This window comes from Psammomys obesus, unplaced genomic scaffold (genome assembly GCF_907164565.1).
Source record: "Psammomys obesus unplaced genomic scaffold, mPsaObe1.curated_primary_1811, whole genome shotgun sequence".
Classification (NCBI taxonomy): Eukaryota; Metazoa; Chordata; class Mammalia; order Rodentia; family Muridae; genus Psammomys; species Psammomys obesus.
This window is the reverse complement of record NW_026596166.1, coordinates 7386711-7410819: the sequence shown is the minus strand read 5'-3', so window position 1 is coordinate 7410819 and position 24109 is coordinate 7386711. Positions and strand designations below refer to the sequence as shown.

The following is a 24109-nucleotide window of genomic DNA, read 5'->3' as shown; positions in this document are numbered from 1 at the left end:
CCATGACGGAAAGCGCTTATTTCACCTCACAGCTGCAGTCCACCATGAAGGGAAGTCAGGAGGCAGAAACTGAAGCAGAGGCCAGGGAGGGATACTATTTATTGGCTTGACCCTCTGGCCTGCTCAGTTTGCTTTCCTTAGTCCCAGAACAGCCTGCCTGGGGATGCCACTGCCTAAAGTGGGCTATGCCCTTTCACATCAGTTGTGAAAATCCCCCCCCCCCATTCTTGCCTTTCAGGCCAATTTGATGAGGATATTCTTCCAACTCTTCTCAAATGACTCTAGCCTGTGTTACACTGACCAAAGAACTAACCATGTCCTGGTTAATTAGCTAATGTTTCACACAAAGCCTTAAGTTTGTAGATTGGCTCTACAGTTTAATGTGTAGTGGTGTTTTGACATATTTTAACTTCCTAGTTCAAACATTTAATGTGGTTAAAATGTGTGTTTACAGGAACCTCACCGGCAGGGATCCCCAGGTGCTTCGTTTGGCTTCTCAGTCTTCAATGTGATGAACGCCATCATGGGAAGTGGCATCCTTGGCTTGGCTTATGTGATGGCTAACACCGGTATCCTTGGATTTAGGTGAGGCCTGTTTTTGTCTTATCCAAATAAGGAATTTTAACTCCAGAAGTTACTGGTCTACAATCCCTGGTTGGATTATTTCCGAGGTTTAGCGTTGTTTTGTTATCTTTGCGCTTAACTAGTCTGTAGCTTGGAAGGATGCTACATATAGTTACACATTGCCTGAGGGATGTACATTTTTTATAAGAACATCAAGAAGGGAACTAGGGATAGCGTAAACTTTGGAAAAGCACCTGTAGAGGGTGGCTCTGGTATAAGGATGTGCCTGTTGGCTTACAGGAAAGGGGAAGGCTACCGAAATCTTTGCCCTTTTGGGCAGGTGGTTGTTAAGGGTAGCTAGGGAGATAAGGTGAGTGCTGAGACTGTCATGTGGTAGATAAGCACCTTTCCTGGTCAGCCATTCCTGGGGTCCATAGGGCACAGAGGGTGAGGATCTAGAAAAACAAGTCACTTGATTCTGGGAATTGTCATTGCTTAACCAAAATAGGGGAGCTTTACCACATGGGGTGTCCGTGTTCAGAAGCGTGGCACAAAGCCGTTCCATTGTTAGGTGATCTTTATAGAGAACTAAAGCAAACCTAGATGGTGAAGCCTCCCACTCATCTAGGCTATATGATAGAGCCTGTTGCTCCTTGGCCAAAAATCATCTCATATAATGTGGTCCACATATTAGTGTAGTAAATGCAGTAAACAGTTGTAACATAATGGTATTTGTGCACCTAAACATACAAAAGATCCTATGAAAGAAAATTGCTGTTCCTATGAGAGGAGGTCACAGGACTGTTTTTAAGAGACTTTTGTCTCTTAAACTTTTTGTCTCTTTAACTTTTTGATTCTTGCTAAAACAGCTGAAAACACAAACATCATATACGGTATAAAAATCTTTCTTTATGTCCTTATTCTGTAAGCTTTTTAAAATTCAATCAACTCTTATTTTCATATTTTCCTTTGCTAACTTTTTTCTTTAAAACTAAGGCAGAAACACAGTCACTCCCTGAGAGCCAGGATCACCAACATCAGCTTACACATCTTGCTCCCCGGGAGGTCTTTAGGCAATACACACCTGAAGCTGCATTGCCTGTGACAAGGCCTTTTCTGAAATACCCAAAGGATTGGTCCGAGACTATTTTATAGTTAACATTCCCCTATAATGAGAAGGAATATGCTACACACCTATAATACCAGAAGTTGGGAGGGAGAGACAAGAAGGTAAGGAATTCAGGGTGTTCCTCAGCCCTAGAAGTTCAAGTGAGACCCAACCTCAAAAAACCAACCAACAGCAACAATAAAAAAGTGTACTCTAAAACCATGATTTTAAAAAAATACGATCTGATAGTATAATAAATGCAGCACTGTAACAGCTGATTTATGAACTAATGATTTGATTATTTATTCTTAGTGTGTAATCTATACTAGATGTGAAAGCATGTGCTGTACATTTTATGGTTGACAGTGTAGCAGCCTGTTTCCCCAGCTTCACCATGACATGAGTCACATGTGTTACAGTATGACATGAGTCTGACAGCCATATTGTTAAGACCTGATTGTTAACCCAAACAGCATTGTGCAGTACAGGACTGATGTTGATTTTTTTATTACTCTAAAAATGTAACTAATATTAAAAAAAAAAAAAAACTTGATCTACAACTCTTTTATAATTTTAAAAGTCTCTTATTCAAACTTACGTGTGTCAGGCTAGCCAATGTGAATTGAAACTTGTGTCGGCCATGCAATTTTTTTCAGACAGTGTTTCTCTGTGTCCTGGACTTGCTTTGTAAACCAGACTGGCCTCGAACTCACATCAATCCTGCCTGCCTCTGCCACCCTGAGCGCTGGAATTAAAGGCTAATAGCAATTTTTTTAAGTGCGAATAAAACATCCTTCTTGCCTCCTCGTGTTGCTAAATAATACTTCTTTAATGTTTGGGAGCCCGGTACATGTCCTGTGCCTAGTTTCAAGAGCTGGCTTCCGTGTCCCATTGATGTGACTAGACACCATGACCACGGCAGCTTATAGAAGGAAGCATTTGACTGGGGGCTTGCGTACAGTGTCAGAGAGTAAGCCCTTGACCCTCACCACGCTGGGAGGTGTGGCTGGTGGCCGACAGGCAGGCCCGGCAAGGCACTGGAGAATAGCTGAGAACTTACATTCCCAATACACAGGCAGGAGGCACTGAACAAGACACACCTCCTGATCCTTCCTAATTTGGTCACCATTTGCTAACCTGACAGTTAGTGCTGGGCCTAAGCTGTGGGCGCCATTGCCATGCAAGCCACCGCAGCCAGTTAGCCCAGGACAGTTTTCTGGCTTCTTGTTTGCATAGTGCTTTGTATGTTCATTGTTTTACTGTCATGGGTAGCTTTGTTTTTGCAAGTTCATCTCTGCTCTGAGCTCTGAGATGTTTTAGAACCAGATCTCATACTGAGCTTCTAGCACCGGGTTCCCGTTTGCTTGTTTGTTCAGGTTGCCATTTGTTTGTTTTGTCAACTTAAAATGCGAAGTCTCTTTTCAGTTTCTTCCCTTTTTTCCAAACTTCTTGATAAGTAAAACAGCTTTTAAGTATTTTGCTTTTGTTATGGAGTGTGCTCACAAGCTTTGACAGTTTCAAAAACTATATGTGACACGTTAGGCAGCCCATAATTAGAGAAGTTTTTTTCTTCTAAAGATTTTTTTTTTAACACGAAAAATTCATGTTTTATATATTGGAGTTTTACGTGAAGGTGTGTGTCACCGACAGTGGGCCCATTATGTGAAACCAAATGGGCATTATCAGACTGTTATTTTGTGAGGTCTCTGATGTCATTTTAATGGCTGCTTACTACTTATTATGTATTAAGTGAATCACAAAGAGGATTTCTATAACTTTGGTGTGGTATCCTGAGGACAGTGGTAGAGCTAGCCTGCCCTGTCAAGATTTTCCTGAGAATAAGCAGAAGCATCTATGCTGTCTATTTTCATAGTGTTTACACAGGTTTTTAAATTGTGTTATTAGAAATGTGTTGATTGCGTTGTTTGGGCTTGAGCTGGAAAGGTGTGTATGCTCCATAGAGCCCAGGAATTGTCATCTTGATATTACCATAGTAAAGCTATGGTAATAGCTATACATAAAACCATAGTAAGGCTATGGTTAACAGGTTCACATCACTGGAAAGGGAAGGAGTTTGGAAGATGGGACAAGAAGAAGACAGTGAGACTTAAAACAGGAAAAATTAGTCATTAAAAGGAAATATTTAGATCACTGGTGAGCTGACTGTCAGCAGACAGGGCAAAATGAGGAATTTGTGTTTTAAGTAAAGTTTATTTTTTTCTGATTTCTCTCCTAACATTAAAAGCACTTCATTTTGATTTAAGTACAACTTGTAAATATGGAACATTTCTTTAATGTCTGTAGTTCTGTCTGACTGTGAACAAAGGAGAGATCATGAAAAAGGGCAAGTTTGGGGAAAATGTAACCGTGTGTTCTTTTACATTTTAGTTTCTTGTTGCTGGTGGTCGCTTTCCTGGCTTCTTACTCAGTCCATCTCCTGCTTACTATGTGCATCCAGACGGGTGAGCAACAAATCACGCTGTTTACTTGATGCCTGAGATCTGGTGTCTGTGGGTGGAGGTGTAGCGCAGCAGTAGCACACAGATGTAGCAAGCACAGTCAAGACCCTGGCTTCGAACTCCAGCACCACACACACAGCCCCAAGAATCTAATTTCCAGGGAGCATATATCATCAATGCTGTGGATATCGGTTTTGTTTTCTTGTGGTAAGGATGAAAGTCGGTGTTTTTATCACCTGATCTCTCTTTGGATTAGATTTGTTTAGAAGTCCAACATAAGCATGATCAGCTCACTTTGCTCTCAATGGTCTTGTGGCTTTCAGACTTACAGAAGCAGCATGTACAAAAAATAGGGTTTGTTTTTTTTTTAAGTGGTATTATTCTAGGCTCAAACAAACGAGAACCCTAAAGGTGTTTTTGAGAATTTTAAGAATCTTGAGAACAGAGTTCTAAAACTCTGTTTATTTTATTTTTCTTGTCTATGCATCAGAAATACCTACTTAGTTGTTTTTTTAATGAACAGAATTTGTAACGAATCAACTCAGTGACCTTTTCAGAGCTGCAGCTTATATCAGCAGCTGGGTGGCTTTGACTATCCAGCAGCATCCCCCTGCATGCCTCTGCCTCCAGGGTGAATGTGAAGACAGATAAAAATACCAGAAGACAGTGTAAGATAGCAGGCTGTTGTAACAGCATCCTGAGTTCAGGAATAGCGATACCTTTAGATAGCATTGTAAATCCTGCCAGGAATATTAATTGAAAAACTGAACTTCTTCTCATGAAGAAAGTTCTTCAAATTAGTATAATTCTTCCAACATTGTAATATATTCTTTTGATAAGTCCTGTTAAAAGACTTGAGTCAACTGTGTGGCGGTCAGTTTTAGTTACTTGAGAGCAGTATTTAAATTTATAAAATTAAAAAAATAATATTAATTTTATCTTTCAGATCATTTATCCTTAACATTCTGACACTGTTGTTCTTTGGCTCTGGGAAACATAAAGTGAAAACACCTTTTTCTCTCTTCCTTTCCTCTTCTCTTCCTTTTGTAGCTTGCTTGGGTCCGTGAACTAACCTCCTCATGTTCTTCACTCCTACCGCTGCCCCTGTCTTCGCTGATTGATTCCTCAGTCACTGTAAGGCACTCAATGGAGGTAGGCTTCTTCTCAGTGCATTCTGTGAGACTAGAAAATAGTATGTGGTTAATCTCCCCCTTCGGCTGATTGACTACCATAAAGGGGTACTGTGTTCAACTTGGAGTCACTGGTGAGAAATCAATTTGTTTTTTGTTTTTTTTTTTTTTAAGTGAAGAGACATGTCTATATCATGTTTATAAAAAGAAAAGATATCAGAGGCTGGAGAAATGGCTCAGTGGTTAAGAGCACTGTCTGCTCTTCCAGGGTTATGAGTTAAATTCACAGCAATCACATGGTGGCTCACAACCATCTGTAATGTGATCTGGTACCCTCTTCTGGCCTGCAGGTGAACCTGCAGATAGAGCACTCATACATTAAATAATCAATCAATCAATCAATCAATCAATCAATCTATCAATCTTTAAAGAAAAAAAGAAAGGATCTTTTCACATGAAATTCTCTTACTTGAAATTTTTAGCAGGTTGCAGTCTGTCAGGACTGTTCTTGGGTACCGAGGAGGCATTGTCAAGGTACCACATGCCCTCAGCCTTACTTTGTTGACTATACAGTGGTCTTGACAACACTTTCCTTCTAGGATTGTCATGAGAATGAAACAAGTTGTGAATGTAAGATGTCAGGTCGGTGGTGAATGCTGAGTTCTCTCTGGGACAGAATCACAGAGGACTGCAGGTCTTACACATGATGTCATCTCAGAAGCTGCTGGTGGCTGCTGGTCATTCTGTGAAAACATGGCTTATGCTCTGGGATTAGAACAGTTGCCCTCCCTCCCCTGGCTTCCACATCACCATCAGCAGATGGGAACAAGTATTCTGGAGCACTGTAATACGGCAGCAGTTTTCTTTAACTAGCTAGTTCCCCAGTAATTGACATAGACTATGATTTATTACTAAGCTGTAGGCACTATGCTGGGCAGGTTCTGAGGTATTCTAATCATATTACCCTTAAAACCCATATAAATGTCCATTGCTTGCCAACCTGATGACTCCTGGGTGGCTTCTGCTCCATTAGTCTGTGTTCAGGGTACACTTCCCTTAGTTGCATGCTCCTAGTCCATTCCAGGGACCTAAGATCTGCCTGTTTCTCTTCTGCCCAGTCACAGGCTTCAGCAACTTTATTAACCAATCAACTTTACATTAGGTAGAACATTAGGTAGAACAAGATTCACACAACAAAGACCAGCTTATGTGAAGATGTACTTATCTGGGCATCAACCAGATCTTGGAGGCCAGTAATTAGTATCAGAATACACAGCAGCAGACCAACACAGAACAAGCAGAGAAGTACTTTTATAGAAAAATAGCTCCAACTACAAATAATGAGGGTGGAGGGAAGCTTTCAAGGAAGACATGTTTTTTTCTGTGTGACAGTCCTATGATCAAGCCAGAGCTTCCACTTACCCTTTTAGTGCCTCACAGTTTGTCAATAGAAAGCCAACTCGTGCAAGACAGCAGAGAAAGATGTGTGCTGAAACAACCACAAAAAGAAACACAGAAACGACAGTGAGATGTCTTCGTAAATATTCTTAAATAACAGAATCAGAACAGTGGCACAGCAAAGGCTGGGAAAGGTGGGAACAAGAGAAACTGCCTTCTCTGCCACCCCGGAATGCTGTCGGGAGACCTTTGTTGTTGTTTATTCTTACGAAACCATACTTGTACCACATGGTCTGACAGGATTACTCCCATTGCCATTTACCCAGAGACTTACGTCTACACAAAACTAGCATGTAGATGTTTATAGAAATTTTCTTTATAATTGCTCAATTCACGGAGTAACCAAAATACCCTTCAGTAGATGACTAAGTAAATTGTGATGTTGTAACAATAGAAAATTATTCTGTACTAATAAGAAATGAACCACCAGGCCCTGAAGCAACAGGGAGGATTCATAAAAGCGTATTGTAGGTGAGAGGAATCGTATGCCCCAACAGTTCTGCTCGTAGGAGTGTATACACAGAAAACAAAATCAATACCTCATGGGGATAATCTATGCCGTTTCTTCATTGTGACATTATTCCCAATGCTGAAATATAGGCACATTATGTGCTCCTTCAGTTGATGAATATAAATAAAGAATCAGTAGTCTATATGTGTATTAGAATATCATCCAGCCTTTAAAAATGGGCTCAAAAGGGTAGTCTTGCCAATGGTGGGTACATGAAGGAGCCTGGAAAGCATTATGATAGTGATTAAGTGAAATAAGCCAGACAGATAGAAAAGCTGCTTGTTCTCACTTACATGTGGACACTAAAAAGGTTTAGTTTTAAAAAATGGAATAAAACTGTTTACCAAGGATACTGAGGGAGGGAGGGAAGGATGGGAAGTTCTTGGTGGAGGGACACAAAATTAAGCAAGATGTGGAGTTTAGAGAGCTGAAGTACAGTGTGTTGGTTGTAGTTAATATCACGTTTTTCTTGAAATTTGCCAAGAGAATAGATTTCAGTTGCTCTTAATCAAGAAAGAGCAGCTGAGCATGGTGGCGCATGTCTGTGATCCCAGCACTCAGGGACACCGAGGCAGGCAGATCTCTGTGAGCTTGGGGCCAGTCTGGCCTGCACGGCAAGTACAGGACCGTCAAGACAGAGAGACCCAACTCAATAAAGCAAAAATAAAAGGTAAAAAGTGTGATTATTTCCTTGAATATCATAATTTCAATATGTGTATCAAAGCATCATGTTGAACATCTTAAATATATACAACCAAGAGAAAGAGGAAACCGACCTGAAAAGATTACGAATGCTTTGGTTCCAGCTGTAGGACATTGTGAAAAGGCAAAACTGTGACTCCTTAAGGAGTCTGTGGCTACCAGGGGTTTTAGGAAAGCAGGATGAATGAATACAATCATACCTAGGGCAGAAGAAAGGTGCCGTATGCTGGCATAATGGTGGGTATATACTCATCAAGATCTATAGAATGATTAGCACCAAAAGGGAGCCTTCCTGTCAGCTGTGGCTTTTGTATGACACTGAGAGGTCAGAGCTCCTTGGTAATAATGCCTGCACTGCTCTATGGTGGGAATAGCATTCTGTGTGGGGCTGGAAGTATATCACAGTCTACACTTCCCTAATTTCGCTGAGGCTATACAAACACTCTAAAAAGGAAAAGCAAATGGAGAGAGATGATAATAATACAGGAACAAGGTGAAAAGGAAAAACTTAATAATAATGCACCCATCAAATCCCACAAGGCCTCAACCATGCATAAAGAACTAAGACAACTAAGGGATTTGGAGAGAGGGAGAAATGTAGTCTCCCTCAGGAAGGACACACCAATTGATTATCCAATTCCAAATGGTAAACCTGAAAACATGCGTACAAGGAATATCGTACAGACTGGGCAGGTTGTGTTCATATACTTAAAAATAGTTATGCATATACCATATATATGCAACAGTTAATGGAGGAAGAGGTTGTGAATTCAAAAGAGAGGAAGGAGGGGTAGATGAGAGGGTTTAGAGGGAGGAAAGGGACAGTGAAATGATATAATTATATAATAATGGCAAGAGAAAAAATAGTTTTTAAAATGGAACAACAGATGAGGGTCTCTTTTAATCTAGAATAAAAATATGCATTCTGAGATTTGAAATAAAAAATAATGAATCTGTAAAAGAACAAGAAGATAATATTAAAAGTATCCAGAAACCACAAGTGCATTGAAGTTAGAGAAAAAAAAAAGGAAAGAGGAGAGAAGAGAAGGAAGCAGAGTGAAAATAAAATAAAATTACTGTTATAATTGAATTGGAACACTTAAAGAAATCTCTAGGGATTGTCATAGGAAGGACAAAGAGCTTAAAAATGGTAGTAAAGATTACTGCCATACCCCATTAAATGTGGCCAGTCTCATCTGAAAATGAAAGAAAAACATAAGAAAGTTAGATCAGTCCAGGAGAACAACATGCAAACAACTGAACTTCTGCAGAAGGAGAGAAGTGGAATGACAGAAAGTTAGGAACCAAATAACACAGAAGAGCTGGTGCCACTGAAGAAAACAAGTTTCCACAATAAAATGTTTCTTCTAGAATAATCACTGAAATAATCCACACCAAATGTGTTGCAAATGATGGGAAAGCCAGCTTTACAAGAATGGTATCTTAAAAATGTACACAGAATGGGGCTGGAGAGATGACTCAGTGGTTAAGAGCACTGTCTGCTCTTCCAAAGTTCCTGAGTTCAAGTCCCAGCAACCGCATGGTGGCTCACAACCATCTATAATGTGAACTGATTCCCTCTTCTGGCAGATGTAAATGCAGATAAAACACTCATATACATAAAATAAATAAATCATTAAAAAACGTACACAGAAGAAACAAACAGAAAAACACCAAGAGTACTGGGGAAATGACTTTTGGTTAGAAGTGCTTGTTAGGAAGGCTCGGCTCACACCACCCACGTGACAAGCTGGGTGTCCTGCAGTGGCTGTGACTGCCAGCCTTTCCAAGAAGCCTAAGCTCAGGGTTCCACCTGAAGCTGCCTCCACGGAGCAAGGCAGAGAGTGGTAGAGGATACACATCTCACTCAGCCTTCCACACGGAGCCCGTGCACCACATACAGGTGTGAGTACATCTGCACGCCTCACACACACAAACAAGGAGGTTAAAGTCAATGCCATAGCAGCACAAGTCTTCACAGAGCCGTAAAGTGGGCTGTAGACCAGTCTTTTTGCAATTCTTGGGGGAAAAAATGATTCTAAAATAGAAGTCCATACCCAGCCAAAACTCAGTGGAAATGTGAAGTTTCAGTAATGACGTTTCATACATGCAAGGCCTAAGAAACAATCCCTCAATATACCTATGTAATGAGCCGTGGAATAGTAGGGATACGCTGCCCAGTTCAGGAGTAACAGAAATGAGATATCCAGGAGAGAAGAAAAGGAAACTCCCAGGACAGCAGCCATGCAGGAGGTCTAAGCGCCACAAAAGCACAGCGTGCTGCCAGCCCTGCACTCGGGGTCTTTTGCAGGGTGGCTAGCTCCAATGTCTGCCATCAGAACTTGAGTAGATGAGAGGTTAGGTCAGCACAGCAGTCTTAGGAATAAAATAGGGATGATCAAGGCAGCAACAGGGATAGAGATGGGCTGAGCAGTGTGTAGAGTCAAAAGAGGAAAGATATTCATGTGACAGTGAAGACTGGAGGTGAAGGAGCTCTGGTCTAGGCTGCTTGGCTAATAGCAGCGTTATTAATGGAACACAGAAGGCAGAGGTGGCTCAAAATTAAAAATAATATCAGTTTTGAAGGTGTGGTCTTTGGGGTATCTGTGGGTAGACTGGTCTTAGACCTGACAAGAGGGTAGAAGTTCATTCCTTCAATAGCCTTTTATCTCTTAGGTATACAGAAATAATCAGTTCCTTCCCTGAAAAACTCTGTCTAGCCTGAGAGACGAGTACATGAACAAATGATATGAGCTCTAGTGTGCTAAATATGTACTTTATTCACTAATAGTGGTAAGCTATTTGGGGTACATTATGTACAATGCACAGGATATGCTTTTGTGTCTGCTAGGTTAAGATCCCTTTCAGCATAGTCTTTTAGGAATATTCCCTGGCTCTCTGCCTCCTGACTGCTGTGGTTTAAGAGTGTGCTACCACACCTGAGTACCACCTTTTACATCAGCTATTTCCCAGATGCTGTTCCCTATCTGATAGGAAACTTCCTTAGATGCGACAGCCTGCCTGCCTGCCTGACACTCTGCACACTGCTCTTTAGTCGACAGCTGCATCCCTGGAACCTGTGTCTCGCCATATGTCAAAAGAAGACATTTGACAGAAATGACCCAGGATGTCAAAATGGAGAACTGTCTTGGCAGGCTCTAAGTTCAGTCACATGTCTTGAAGGAACAAGAGAGAAAGGCACAGTGTGGCCACAGAGATCGGAGAGACCTGGCCACAGATCCGGGAGCCAGCAGAGGCTGAAGAGGCTAGGAGAGGATTCTCGCCAGAAGGAGGGGCTCAAGTCGCCACCTTCATTAAGACCCAGTGAATCTGATTTTGAAGTTCTGTGTCCTTCCAAACCTTGAAGCAATAATTTTCTGATTTTTGAAGCCATCAAGTTTGTCATAATTGGTTACAGCATAGTGAACTAAACCCTGCTTACAGTAAGAAAATGCCACAGCACTGTAATAACAAACCAAAACAAAAGACTCGTTGCTGGTGTGATTTTTTTTTTCCTTCGAAACACGTTTTTGGTAAAGCCCTAATGCAGTGTTAGGAGTAAGTCCTGCATTTGTATGGTAATTGTGTTCCTGGGAACTGAGTTTATATCCAAACCACTAGACATCATTTTCATAGAATCTGCCAGGCCCTCGACACATGAGGACATTCAATGAAAGCTGGAGATAGGTGATAATTGAATGGAAGTATTAGAACTATGGAGAAATCTCATTTTCCTGGTAAAAAATTAATATGCATGCCAAAAATTGTATAGTCCTGCAGGCACAGGGTCATGTGCCTGTAATCCTGCACTCAGAGGCTGAGTCAGGAGGATCAACAGTTCAAAGTCAGCATGGTCTACAGACTAGGATCTCGAATCAAAACAGCTAAATGACGAGTAGTCAAAATGACCTTTGAGATTTCCTTATGAGTTTCTAACAGATTATGAATATTTATATGTTAAACACCAACATAGCATTGTCTGAGGAAACTGACACCTGGGCATCTTCGGTTCACTCTGCCCAGAATTGGGCCGGGTATCCTGGGGGTAGGGCTTGAGATCACTTTTAGGTTATAGTGAATTCCATTTAGGACTGTGAGAGACTCGGAACTGAAACTGAAAGAGGTGACAGTAAGGCGCATTTCCCAGATCATAGCTCTCTGCAACCATCTGTTTATTAGGAAAGGTAGTTAGGTGTCCATACTATATTTTCCTCTATTTCAGTTTTAGATTCGTGAGCATAGTTTAATGCAGTCAGAGTTAACTGAGTGAGTCATTTCATTGACCGTACTTCAGTGGGTTAATATTCTTTTGCCTTCCTTTTTATTACTGCTTCTTGACTGGGTGTGATTTCTATCCCCAGGGCATCTGGCAATGGCTGAGAAATTCCTGGTTATTGTGCCCAGGGATGGGGTGGATGGACACAGTGCTCTTGGCATCCAGCGTGTCAAGGCCAGGGTTCCTGTCGAATATCCCACAGTTCACAGACAGCTCTATCTGACAGAGAACCACATGGGCCAAAAGTACTTGCCAAGCTGTACAACCATGGGTTAGATTGTGTGTGTGTGTTTTGTGTGTGCTCTATTCATCATTTTACCTGACGTTAGGCTAAGAATTTCCTTGCCAAAAGCTAAACTTTCTATTTTTGGGTAGGGAAGAATGGACGTGAGTTCCTTCAACATTCATTTTTATCATTAGTGTGTATGTATATGTGTATGTTGAATTGGTCATGTGTACCATGGTACGTGTATAGAGGCCAGAGAGCAACTTCATGGAGGTGGTTTTCTTCTCCAAGCTTTATATGGGTTCCAGGGATGGAATAAACTCTAAACCATCTCACTGCTGTTCGTTGTCTTTATCAAAAACATTACATGCTTGGGACTAAAGAGAGGGTCAGGGGTTGAGAGCCCTGACTCTTCGATGGGACCTGGGTTCGATTTCCAGCACCCACAGGGTGGCGCACAACAGTGTCTTAGTGAGGTTTCATTTCTTTGAAGAGACACCATGACCAAGGCAGCTCTTTTATGGAAAGCATTTAATTGAGGCTGGCTTACATTTTAAGAGGTGAAATCCATTATCATCACAGCAAGAAGCATGGCAGTGTTCAAGCAGACATGGTGCTGGAGGAGAAGCTGAGAGCTCTACATCTTGATCCCTAGGCAGCAGAAGGAGATTGTGGTCCACACTGGGCATAGCTTGAGCATAGGAGACTTCAAAGCCCACCCCACAGTGACACACTTCCTCCAGCAAGGCCACACCTCCCTGTGGGCCATGCATTCAAACACATGAATCTACTGGGGCCATTCCTATTCAAACCATCACACAACAGTCCGCTACTTCAGTCCAGGGGAATCTGATACCCTATTCTGGCCTCTGCAGGCACCAGGCATGATCATGGTGCACTGATAGATATGCAGGAAAAGCACTCATGCACATAAAATGGGATTTTGTTGTTGTCTTGAGGCAGGATCTCTCTACATAGCCTGGCTGTCCTGGAACTCACTATGTAGACCAGCTTAGCCTCTACTTCACAGAAATCCAGCTGTCTCTTCCTTCCAAGTGCTGGGATTAAAAATGTGCACCGTCATGCCTGGCTAAAATAAATATTTTTATAGACCCAATATATGCTTATAAGTGTGGGGAACATGTAGGCTTATGAGGTATGTGGAGTCCTTTCTACTTCATTCTTTTCCTGCTTCTTTTGGCAGTTGCCTTTTCACATTTAAATTATAATCTCTTATTTATTGAGTTTTGTTTTTTTTTGTTTTGTTTGTCAACTCTTCATTGTAAGCAGTAAAGGCAGCTCAGGTGTGCCAGGTGATCTCCGCCCCACTCTGGATTTCCATTTCTACTCAGTAGTTCATCACTGATCCATTTTACATGTCACTACAAAATATACAAAGCCTTAGTTTTGCTTCCACTGACTTGGGAAGTTCTTTTCAGCTCTCGTCTCTCCTTTCCGTAGAGCATGTTCTTTTCTTACATCAGTGGCTCTCAACCTTCCTAATGCCACAACCCTCTAATACAGTTCCTATGCGTGGTGACCCTCCACCATAAAAGTATTTTTATTACTACTATATAACTGTAATTGTAGGTGCTAGTTTTTCAATTGCTACTTTGGGGGGGGGGGTCCTTAAAGCCTATACCCTCCTTCCCACCCACCCTCACCCCAGATAGGAGAAAAAGAAAGTTGAAAAGGGGATTTAGACCTCTTTACTTCTACTGTCTGGGTAGGGTTGTAGAATTCTTTTTGGGGTGATACCAATCTCAGTTGTCAAGATCTGGAGTAAATGTAGCAAGCAGTCCTTTATCAGCCTCCTCCAAGCTGTCGTGCCTTCTTCCTTTGGGCTATCATATTTATACCCCTCATCTGGGATTTTAACAAACATGTTTTGTTAAAAACATGTTTGCATACTATAACTGAGTTTTAAAGGAAACTAAAACCTCCATTACATATCTCCCTTTTCTGTTTTTTTTAATGGCTTTTCCCTCTAACGTTAATAAACTATGTATAGTAAGAATTATAAGAATTATCATGTAAGGATTACATTTACAATGTCTAGTTCATTTGTATTTAGAAATCTTGGAAAAAGTATTCTACTATCGTATCGTGGTGAATCCTAAGTTCTGTACCTAAATCACTTTCTTATCATATTTTGTGTCTATCAACCTTAACATCTGTCTAGACCTTAAAACATCTTTTTTAGACATAAATCATTGTCTTAAGCTTAACTGTAGTAAAACTATGACTATGCAGTCTTCGACCCCATTAGAAACTTGAGAAGGAAATGATATTACCTAAGTATGTAGGAAGCACAGAGCAAACAGCTTCCAGAACTATAGAAATGACAGAGAGTTAACTGCCTGGACAGTCACTGGAGGGTTCTCTGTGTCAGTGGAGCATCCAGTCTTCAGCCTACCCATGCAGAATACCCGACAGGCTTTTCTGTGAGGTAGGAATTTTGAAGGACTGGCCTAACTAGTCTCTGCAAAGTTGGACAGTCAATTTTCCAGGGTCCTGCTTGCCAACAGTTTGGACAGCCAGCCTGTTATCAGCAGGTAAACGACAGTTCATCTTTCCCTTCCCCTCCCCCCAAGGGCCACATTTATTTCTTAGATGCCCATCACCTTCTTTGAAGTAGATTAGAGATGCTGCTCGGAACAGGTGTGTCTATGTGTCAGAAAGTCCTTTTATTATTAAAACATCTTCAAATGCCATTTTCTGTAGCTCTCTGAAGTGTTTGAAGACCTTCTAGCTATTTACCATTATATAGGGTATAATTCTATCTATCTTTCTATCTATCTATTTATCTGTTTGTCTATCTATGTATCATATACCTATCTGACTATCTGGCTGTCTATCTCAGTATGTCTAAATAGACAAACATTACTTGTTTCTAGCTATGTACTATTTGCTTAACCTTGAAAACATATAAGAGACTAAATAAAGCTTGTTTCTGTGATTAAGTAAACTAGTATCTAACAAGACTACAAGTAAGATTATTTATAGGTGACTAATTACTAACTTGTACCTCCCATCATCTTGAACAGTTTTCAATAGTTACCTTTCATAAGACTAGAATTTTATACCACATTTTAAAATAAGTTGCATAAGTACAATACATTAAGCAAAAGTTGAACAAAACAATCTTAAATTTCTATCAATATACAATAATCTATACCAATGTAAAATATTTGAGACTAGTAGATTCAGTAATCTACCTTTTATCCTATAATCCTATATCCTCCCTTGTCTTTTGTTATTCCCCTTTCCCCTAATACCAGATAGAATAGGGAAGAGAAAAAGAAAGATAGAAAGGAGAAAGAAAGACATTTTTTATTTTACCCTTTACTTTTTCTCCTCCCTCACCATGACCAATCCATAATCCACAAAATGATCAAAAACACCCACCCCACCTCTTGGGAATGGGGGTGTGGTCTTCTTAAAATTACTTCTTGCTGTCTGGGGTTAAAAAAAAAATCTTTCAATACCCTTAGAAAATTAGGATATTGACCAAGTGCTTGAAAAGCTAGCTGTATTTTTCCCCCCAATCTCTGTATTTTCGATCTAGTCTCTGTGTTTCCAGTCCAATGCCTGTTTTCTGTCCAGTGTCTGAGGGATGATCATTTGGGCTAGCCCTTTTGAAGCTGACCTGGATGTAGATTCTTGAGGAAACAGTAACTGAGGCAGTCTGTGAGGCTGGATCATCGGGGGTACTTGCTTTATTCTTATTGTTATCTGTTTTTTTTTTTTTCTCTGAAAATAAACAGACGTTTAAAGGTAATATTATAGGTCCATTTTTGCATCATGAGGACCAGGTAGCCAATAGGATTCATTTACAATATGAAGACATTCATGTCTCAGCTAGTAGGAGGTCTTCCCAGGTCAAATCTAATCTTTATAAGTTTTGTTGGTAACCACATTTTTTTCATTTCCTGTAGATACTTAAGCATAACCACGTCCTCGTCTCAAAACTATTGCAGGTTTTCATTCTGCTGGCAACACATACTTATAATAAATGGGTTGATCTACTTGTACAGTTTTTTCTATAGTACAGTATCTCTCAGCTGCTGTGTTCCTTTTTCACTAATATTATATGGGAACATTTAGAGTTAACAAATTTAGTCGGTCCCTGAGGGGTCTTTGCTCTTCTTTTTTGTTTGATAAGCTCTCTTAAAGCACAGTTAGCTCTTTCTACAGCTGCTTGTCCTGTAGGATTGTGTGGTATAGCAGTAATGTGCTTTATTTTATAATATTTAAAGAATTGCTTCATCTTACTGGATACATATGTGGGTGCATTATCAGTCTTAATTTGTGCAGGTGTACCCATAACCACAATTACTTCCAGTAAACGTGTGGTTACACAACCAGCCTTTGCAAAGCGGAGAGCAGTCGCCCATTGAAACCCTGAGCATGTGTCAGTGGGGTGGTATACAGATCTTTGTTTTCCAAATTCTGCAAAACTAAACACATCCTTCTGCCAAAATTATTTCTTTTGTTACCCCTAGGGTTACTTCCAACAGGTGATGGAGTTTGGTAATGAAGAACACATAGGACATTTTTTTATTATTTCTTTGACTTGTTGCCACGTGGTAGAGAATTTTTTTTCTTTAAACATTTACTATTAACATGATATTTTTCATAAAAATTTGAGGCTTCTAACACATTTCCCATTAGCACTTGAACAATTTCATTTCCTTGTGCCAATGGACCTGGCAAACCTATATGAGACCAAATATGAGTAATATATACTGGGTAGTTTCTACTTCAGATGGACTGTTGCTTATTTTTTCTGACTTATGTCCTGCCGTTCCCATCCTGTTCACATCAGTATAGAATGTAGGTGCCTCAGGAACTGGTGTTCCCTTTACAATACATGGAAGAATCCAATTAGTTCTTTTTATAAATGATATACATTTGCTTTTAGAATATTTGTTATTAATTTCTCCCAAGTAATTACTACAAGCTCTTTGCCGAACTTCATTGATTACCCGTAATGATATAATCTCAGCATTAGTAAGAGTCACTACAGTTTCAGGTCTGTTCCTGACAACTGACCTAGTCTTGTCCTACCTTTTATAATTAATTCAGAAACGTTTTCTACGTATGTCTTTCATTTTTTTCACTTTGTTTATATGCCAAGAACATCCATTCCATAATACTGTCTTCCCTTTGCATAATGAGTCCAGTATGAGAATGAATTGAAGGCAAAATGATCAAAATACAATCAAGTTTAGGATCAATTTGATTCACATATGCATATTGCAGTCTTTATTCAACCAGAATTAACCTTTTCTGCTTCAGCTGCTACACACCTTGGACTGTTTAAATCTGAATCTTCTTGTAATGTTTAAAACAAATTACTTAACTCATAAGTACTTAATCATAAGTACCAATTGTAGGCCTCAGCCAGTTAATATCTCCCGTTAATTTTTGAAAATTGTCAAGAGTTTGCAATTGGTGTTTACAAATCTGTACCTTTTGTGGTCGGATTTTTTGTTAACTTATTTTATAACCCAAATAGCTGAGTGAATTTTCTCTTTGTATTTTTTCTGAAGTAATCTATAACCCCAAGCATGGCAGAATTCTTTTTGTTTCCTTAAACATTTTTTTCTAAAGTATTTGTGTCAGAATCAGCCAACAAAATGTCATCCATGTAATGATAAATGATAGACCGAGGAAACTGCTTATGAATATTTCTAACAGCTGTTGCACATAATAGTGACATAAAGTTGGTCTATTAGCAGTCCCTGTGGAAGCACCCTCCAGGAGTATCTCTTTGCAACCCTTTAAGTCAAGTATGATTATAGGCTAAGGTCTAAATAACAAAGAAGGTAAAGGAATTCTAAGTTGTAAAGGACCCATTGGTTTAATGACTCTATTCACTGCTCTTAAATCCATTTTCATCCTCCATTTTCCTGATTTCTTTTTTTACAGCAAACATAGGGGAATTCTGTGGGCTGGTGGACTCTTCTATCTGTTGAGCCTCGAGCTGCTCCTGTACCAATTGTTCAAGGGCCTGTAAATTTTCTTTTGTTATGGGCCACTGCTTTTGCCACACAGGTCTGTTCAATAACCATTTTAGGGGTTAGGACTATTGGTATTTCAGCAGTGGCCCCTCTTACAAATTTGGAAACTTGATCCCTGTGATGTCCTGTGCTTAAACAGTGGGCACAGTTGTGATTCTTCTTGATTATCAATATTTTCCCCAGGAGCATCTACCATGTCACCCCTAATTTCATCATTCGCTGTCTCTGGGATTGCAGGAATATTAATTTGAGTACCCCATTGTTGTAAAAGAATCCTTCCCCATAAATTTATGGTTATGTTTCCACATAGGGTCCCAATTTCCCTGTTTGTCCTTCTGGTCCCACACATTTAATCCACCATATACTTTGTCATTTTTGAGATAATTACCAATTCCTATAAACTGTGTATAAACATTCTGAAATGGCCAATCCAAGACTTTTGAAAAAGAATACTGACATTGGCTCCTGTATCTACCAAAGCTTCTATTTCAAAACCATTCATTTGTAATATTAATTTAGGTTTCTGATCGTTAACCACTGTTTACCAGAACGCACGTTTTCCAGTACTTTCAAATGTTCCTGTTTTGTCTGCTGGAGAGGCTTTATCCTTGATGTAAGGAAACAGTCAGAGTTGAGCAATTCTATTCCCTGCATTAATTTGTATCTCCTTTTTTACTTATGCTATGATTTTAATTTCTTCCTTGCAATCCCCATCTACAGTTTCTGGATGCACAATAAATGTTTTAGACGTTAATCCACTTCTTCCCAAGATTATTCCTACTGTCCCTGAAGGCAAAGGACCATAAACAGCTGTGGTTAACTTTTAATTTGTAAGATTCAACTCTTGGGGATAGGGTAAGAGTTTTATCTGTAGCCAGATCCAAAGCTGCTCAGTCTTCAGTGGCATGCATCACAGCCAAGGTTCTTAGTTTTGGTTTTCCTGCCTGCCTGTTACCTACTGGCTGTCCAACGGAAGACTGCTCATATTGTTTGCTGCGGAGCTCCAAGTTTCCCGGTGATAAGTTTCCCAGTGGCAAAATGTTACCGTGTATGTACCTCTTGGAGTGGCAATCCCAAGACCAATGTTTCATTGTCACAGCGACTGCAAAACCCTGGTAGCCGTTGTACTCTGTTGCAGCCAGACTCTGCTTGTTCCCAGCACAAGTAGAATTTCTCAGAGTTAATGCTTCTCTTATTTGGAGCTCTAAAGCTTATTTAACCTTACTGTTTCTTTGTAAATGGCCAAATTCACTGCAATTAAAGCACGGGTATTTTGATGACTGAGACCTCTAGCCATGGCTTGTCCTATGATATTGGCATGATGCTCCTGAAAGCCAACATCAGTTCTCTCTCTTATCCATTGTCTATTGGGGATGCTCATGCTTTTAATGGTCTAAGTACCCTCTTACTTCAGAATTTGCATTCTCATACGCCAAGATCTGTATCAATGCTTGTCTGGCTCAGGGTCTGGTATGGCTCTATTTAGAGCTGAACCCAGTCTCTGTAAGAAATCAGTTGAGGCCTCTTCAGGGCCTTGTACTATCTTTGTAAATGAGCTGCATGTTTTCCCAGGCTTCTCAACCGTATCCCACACTCTTAACACTGCAACAGGAATTGTTCAATTATGATATCATCAGATCGGATTTGTTCTCATAAGTCAGCATAATGCCCTTCATCAAGCAATTGCTCTTTAGCAACATTTATTCTTCCTGCTCTATTCCATTGTTCTATTTTTGTGGCATCATTCCTCCACCACAATAGCCATTGAAAGTGCTGATGAGCTTCCAGCACAGCTGACACCAATCCCTTCCAATCTTGGGGAATAAGTTTGTTTTGCATAGCGCAGTTACTTAATTTTTTTTAATGAAAGATGAATTCATTTCATACTATACAATAGACTCTTTAAAATGTTTTAGATCTTGCATTTTTATTGGGCATTGTGACATCTCATCATTAGCCTCACCACCATCACTAGCAGGCATAGGTTGCACAAAGACTAGGAAAGCTGATGGCACCTATGTAGCCCCAAGCAACTCCTCTGGTGGCACATTTGGCCCCACATTAACCCTTTTGCCTTGTACAGCCTCCTGCTCTTCCCGGCCTCTTGCCTCATGCAGGTGCTGTGGGGCAGGGCAGGGCAGCAATCTGCCTTACAGCCTAGTTTTCTTTCCTGTTTCATCCTTCAGGAAATTCCCACTCTTAGACACCAGGCCTGAACCCTTTTGTTCTCCTTCCACTGGCACTTTTTACTTTCCAAGCACCTCAACCTCTACTTGCAAACTCTAGGTGCATAGCCAACTCTGCAATCTTTTCTGAAACAAAAGAATTGAGTAAAACTTTGGATTTTTCAGCTATCCTCCCAATCTTTTTAGAACTGAATGCAGGAAGAAGATGAAGAAGAAAAAAAAGAAAATCTACTCTGGGAGTAAAGCAGAAGAGAACCCAGCAGCAACAGCTGCTATAAACCTTTTGCTGTCCCCTGTACAGGTTCAGAAGCCAAGTTTCCCATCATGCCTTGCCATGTCTGGGTGCCACCTGTAGGCGTTAGTTTTTCAAATGCTACTTTAGTAATTTTGCTACTCTTATGAACTGTAATGTAAATAATTTTGGAGAAAAGGATTGTGAAAGAGGTCACAAAACTCAGAGCTTGGGAACCACTGCCTTACATTGTTGAAGTAGATAGCATTTATTTTGTGTTTTGTAATGATTTTTAAACTCTCCATATTAGCTATGGATTGAGTTTAATAGTTGAAAGCCAGTGTGTCCGTTAATAGGCTATGACTGTGTAAATATTGTTCACTGCACAGCTAACTCGTAAATTAGGAATCCAGAACCTTCCTCTGCATGCAGTATTACTGACTCTGTTGCTAGCCAAAAGAATGCCACAGTATCTTATCATTGTTTTCTTTTAGTACATGTAAAGATTGTTAATCCTGCCACATATGATTGGCACAATGAGACTGAAATGTATATTAAGAAAGATCAGAAGCAGTCTCAAAATTAGTGGATATTCGAGAACAGAATGTCATGCCCTTCATGCACTGTTAGGGAAAAAAAAAAGCAAGAAGAAAATGATGGAAAACACAAGAAAGAAAAGAATTTCAGAATAATAAGAGTATTTTCCAAATGGCCAACTTTCTGAGAGTTGAGCTGTTTGGATAACTTGTGTCCCTCAATCCAGATCCAAAGATAATATTGCTTCTGCTGAAACTTGGGCTCATACTGTAACCAGAGTTTATTAATTGTCCTATTTCATTGAGGAAAAAATGCTAGGCGGACAGCACACTGGCATAACTAGCTGGAAATGCTCCATAGTTTCATGGGAAGCAGCTTTCCAATGATTGCCATGGAAGCCGGGAATATTGGGCCTGACGCACATTAAGGAAAAACTCCCCATTTACTTGGTTACGACTTACAGGTTCTCCAATCCTTCAAAACACGGCACTGATTTCTTTTAATAGCAAAAAAAAAAAAAAAAAGACTTCTAAAATATGCTGCTGGCTATTGCTTCAGCTAGTAGAAAGGTTTGCTCTAAGTGCTACTTGTAGAAGACTGCATTAATTAAATAATTAATGTAATTCCTATTTTGTAGGAATATGCCACTGCTGTCGCTGGTTATCAACATTGTATTTTTGTGTCTCTGGAACACCTTCTAAATCTTCATAATGGTGTAAAACATATGAAGGAGCCAACAAACAAACAAAAAACAACCCCCTCAAAATTCCTTGCTAATACATCAAGCATCAAATTACTTAGCAGTAGGAAAATAAAAAGTAAAAATGTAGCTTAACTGCAAGCACTCAGTTTTGTAGAGGAGGCGGAGCTCTTTATTGCCTGTTTTGTTATGATGAAGCAGCCTGGGGTCCTGCTGTGCTGCGGGTGCTTTCAGATTCCCAAACTCAAGTGGGCTCCTGCCTCAGCCTCCCAGTAGTTGGGATCACAGGCCTGTGCCAGTACCCTTGGCACTGCGGTTCTTAACAATAAACTGTCTCATTTGCTGCTCAAGTCATCATATTTGAACAACCCATTTCTTCAAAAATACAGAAAGCGAAAGAAAAATGACTACAGACTTATTTACCATTTATGTGTCTACTTCATAGATTATATTTGAAGGATTTTTTTTTCACTTAAAATAATATTGGCATTTTCTTGTTGTTATCAATGGGCTTTCAAGGTTGTATTTTTCTATTAGGTATCCCTACCATAATTTACTTAACCACCTTGTGGCACATTTAGGTTAGCCCTGTTTTCCCAGTGTAAATTGTGGCATGATTAAATATCTAATGAGTTCCCTGGCTTTATTCTTATCTCCTAATACAAAAGCTCTACAGTCAAATGTTTTAAATATTCTTAAGGTTTGTTGTTCAAATTGTGTTCCAACCATCAGTCCAGTTTTTTACTTTCACCAGCATTTAAAGAAACAGCCATGAGACAGAGCGGAACTTGAAAACGGTTTCACAAGTGCTGCTTTGGTTCATATGCTGAGATGTGGAAGAATGCACTTGGCTGGCGGTGTTCACATTTCATTTTAGCAAAGCCTCAAAGCAAAGCCAGGAGCCATTACTCATCTTCATGATGTCTCAGGCAGGGGAAAGTGCTTCTAATTTTTGCAACATAAAAGAGATATGATGACAGCGGCAGAACTGAGCAGGGACCCAGACATGCTGACGGGAAAGCTAGGGTTAGGGCCGCAGTACTGGATTTGGTCTTCATTTAAAAGCCCCATGCTTTTCCTCTGTGAGTTTGGGACTTTGTGGTATGTAGAGATATTTTTATGAGACTGAAGGAATACTAGAACCAGAGGGCAAGTTGGAGATTGCAAAAGTGTCATAAGCTAAAATGGTCCTCACCAAGCAGTTAGGTTGGTTCACTGTGTTTTCTGGCACTAGCAATGCTTGAACTTTAACTTTTAAAATTTAGACTATATGCTTAGTGTCTGAATTTGATATTGAAATACCTGTTACCTTTAGAGTTTTTCAGTGTGATTTTTTTTTCTTATTGGCGTTTGCTGTTCCCATTTACCAGCTATGCAATCAATATGTATTTCCCACATTTATATAAACATTTAATATTTGTATCTAAATACAAAATAAGGCTCAGTGGTAGAGCATGTATCTAGCATAAAACAGTCTTGAATCCAATACCCAATACAAAAATGAAGTAAACACATGTCTGCTTACATACTGAGAAACAAATACAAAATAGGTAGTTTGAAAAGCAATATTTGATGTAGTCCCATTTGTAACACTGGAAAACCTTATCAGTTTAAGTTCTTAGAAGAAATGTTTCCTTCCTTCTTTCTTTCCTTCTTTCTTTCTTTCTTTCTTTCTTTCTTTCTTTCTTTCTTTCTTTCTTTCTTTCATTTTAACACCACCCAAATTTATTTTCATTTTAAAACATGGTCTAGTGACATTTTTCAGTTGCCATGTTAGATTTGTTCAAATTAACAAGTGCATATGCTCCTTTCATATATCTATGATATTGTGAGTGAACTAATGAGATATTAAACTATTTTATGTATGAGAAGAGAAGAATTTTGGTTCCAAAAGAACTTAGTCCAAGGGAAAGATTAATATATCATAGGAAATATGAGATATAATTTAAGTAGAAGTCATCTTAAGGTAGAGAATAAACTTTGAAACAATGTAC

General features: G+C 39.7%; 1 protein-coding gene across 1 annotated transcript in view; it reads left to right on the top strand.

Moving 5' to 3' along the window:
* Slc38a6 (solute carrier family 38 member 6) overlaps nucleotides 1-24109 on the top strand; it is a 66375-nt gene that overhangs the window by 1051 nt on the left and 41215 nt on the right. The window contains exons 2-3 of the mRNA XM_055595469.1: nucleotides 455-585; nucleotides 4061-4134. Of these exons, the coding sequence (XP_055451444.1) occupies nucleotides 455-585; nucleotides 4061-4134 (205 nt within the window). The remainder of the gene's footprint in view (nucleotides 1-454; nucleotides 586-4060; nucleotides 4135-24109) is intronic.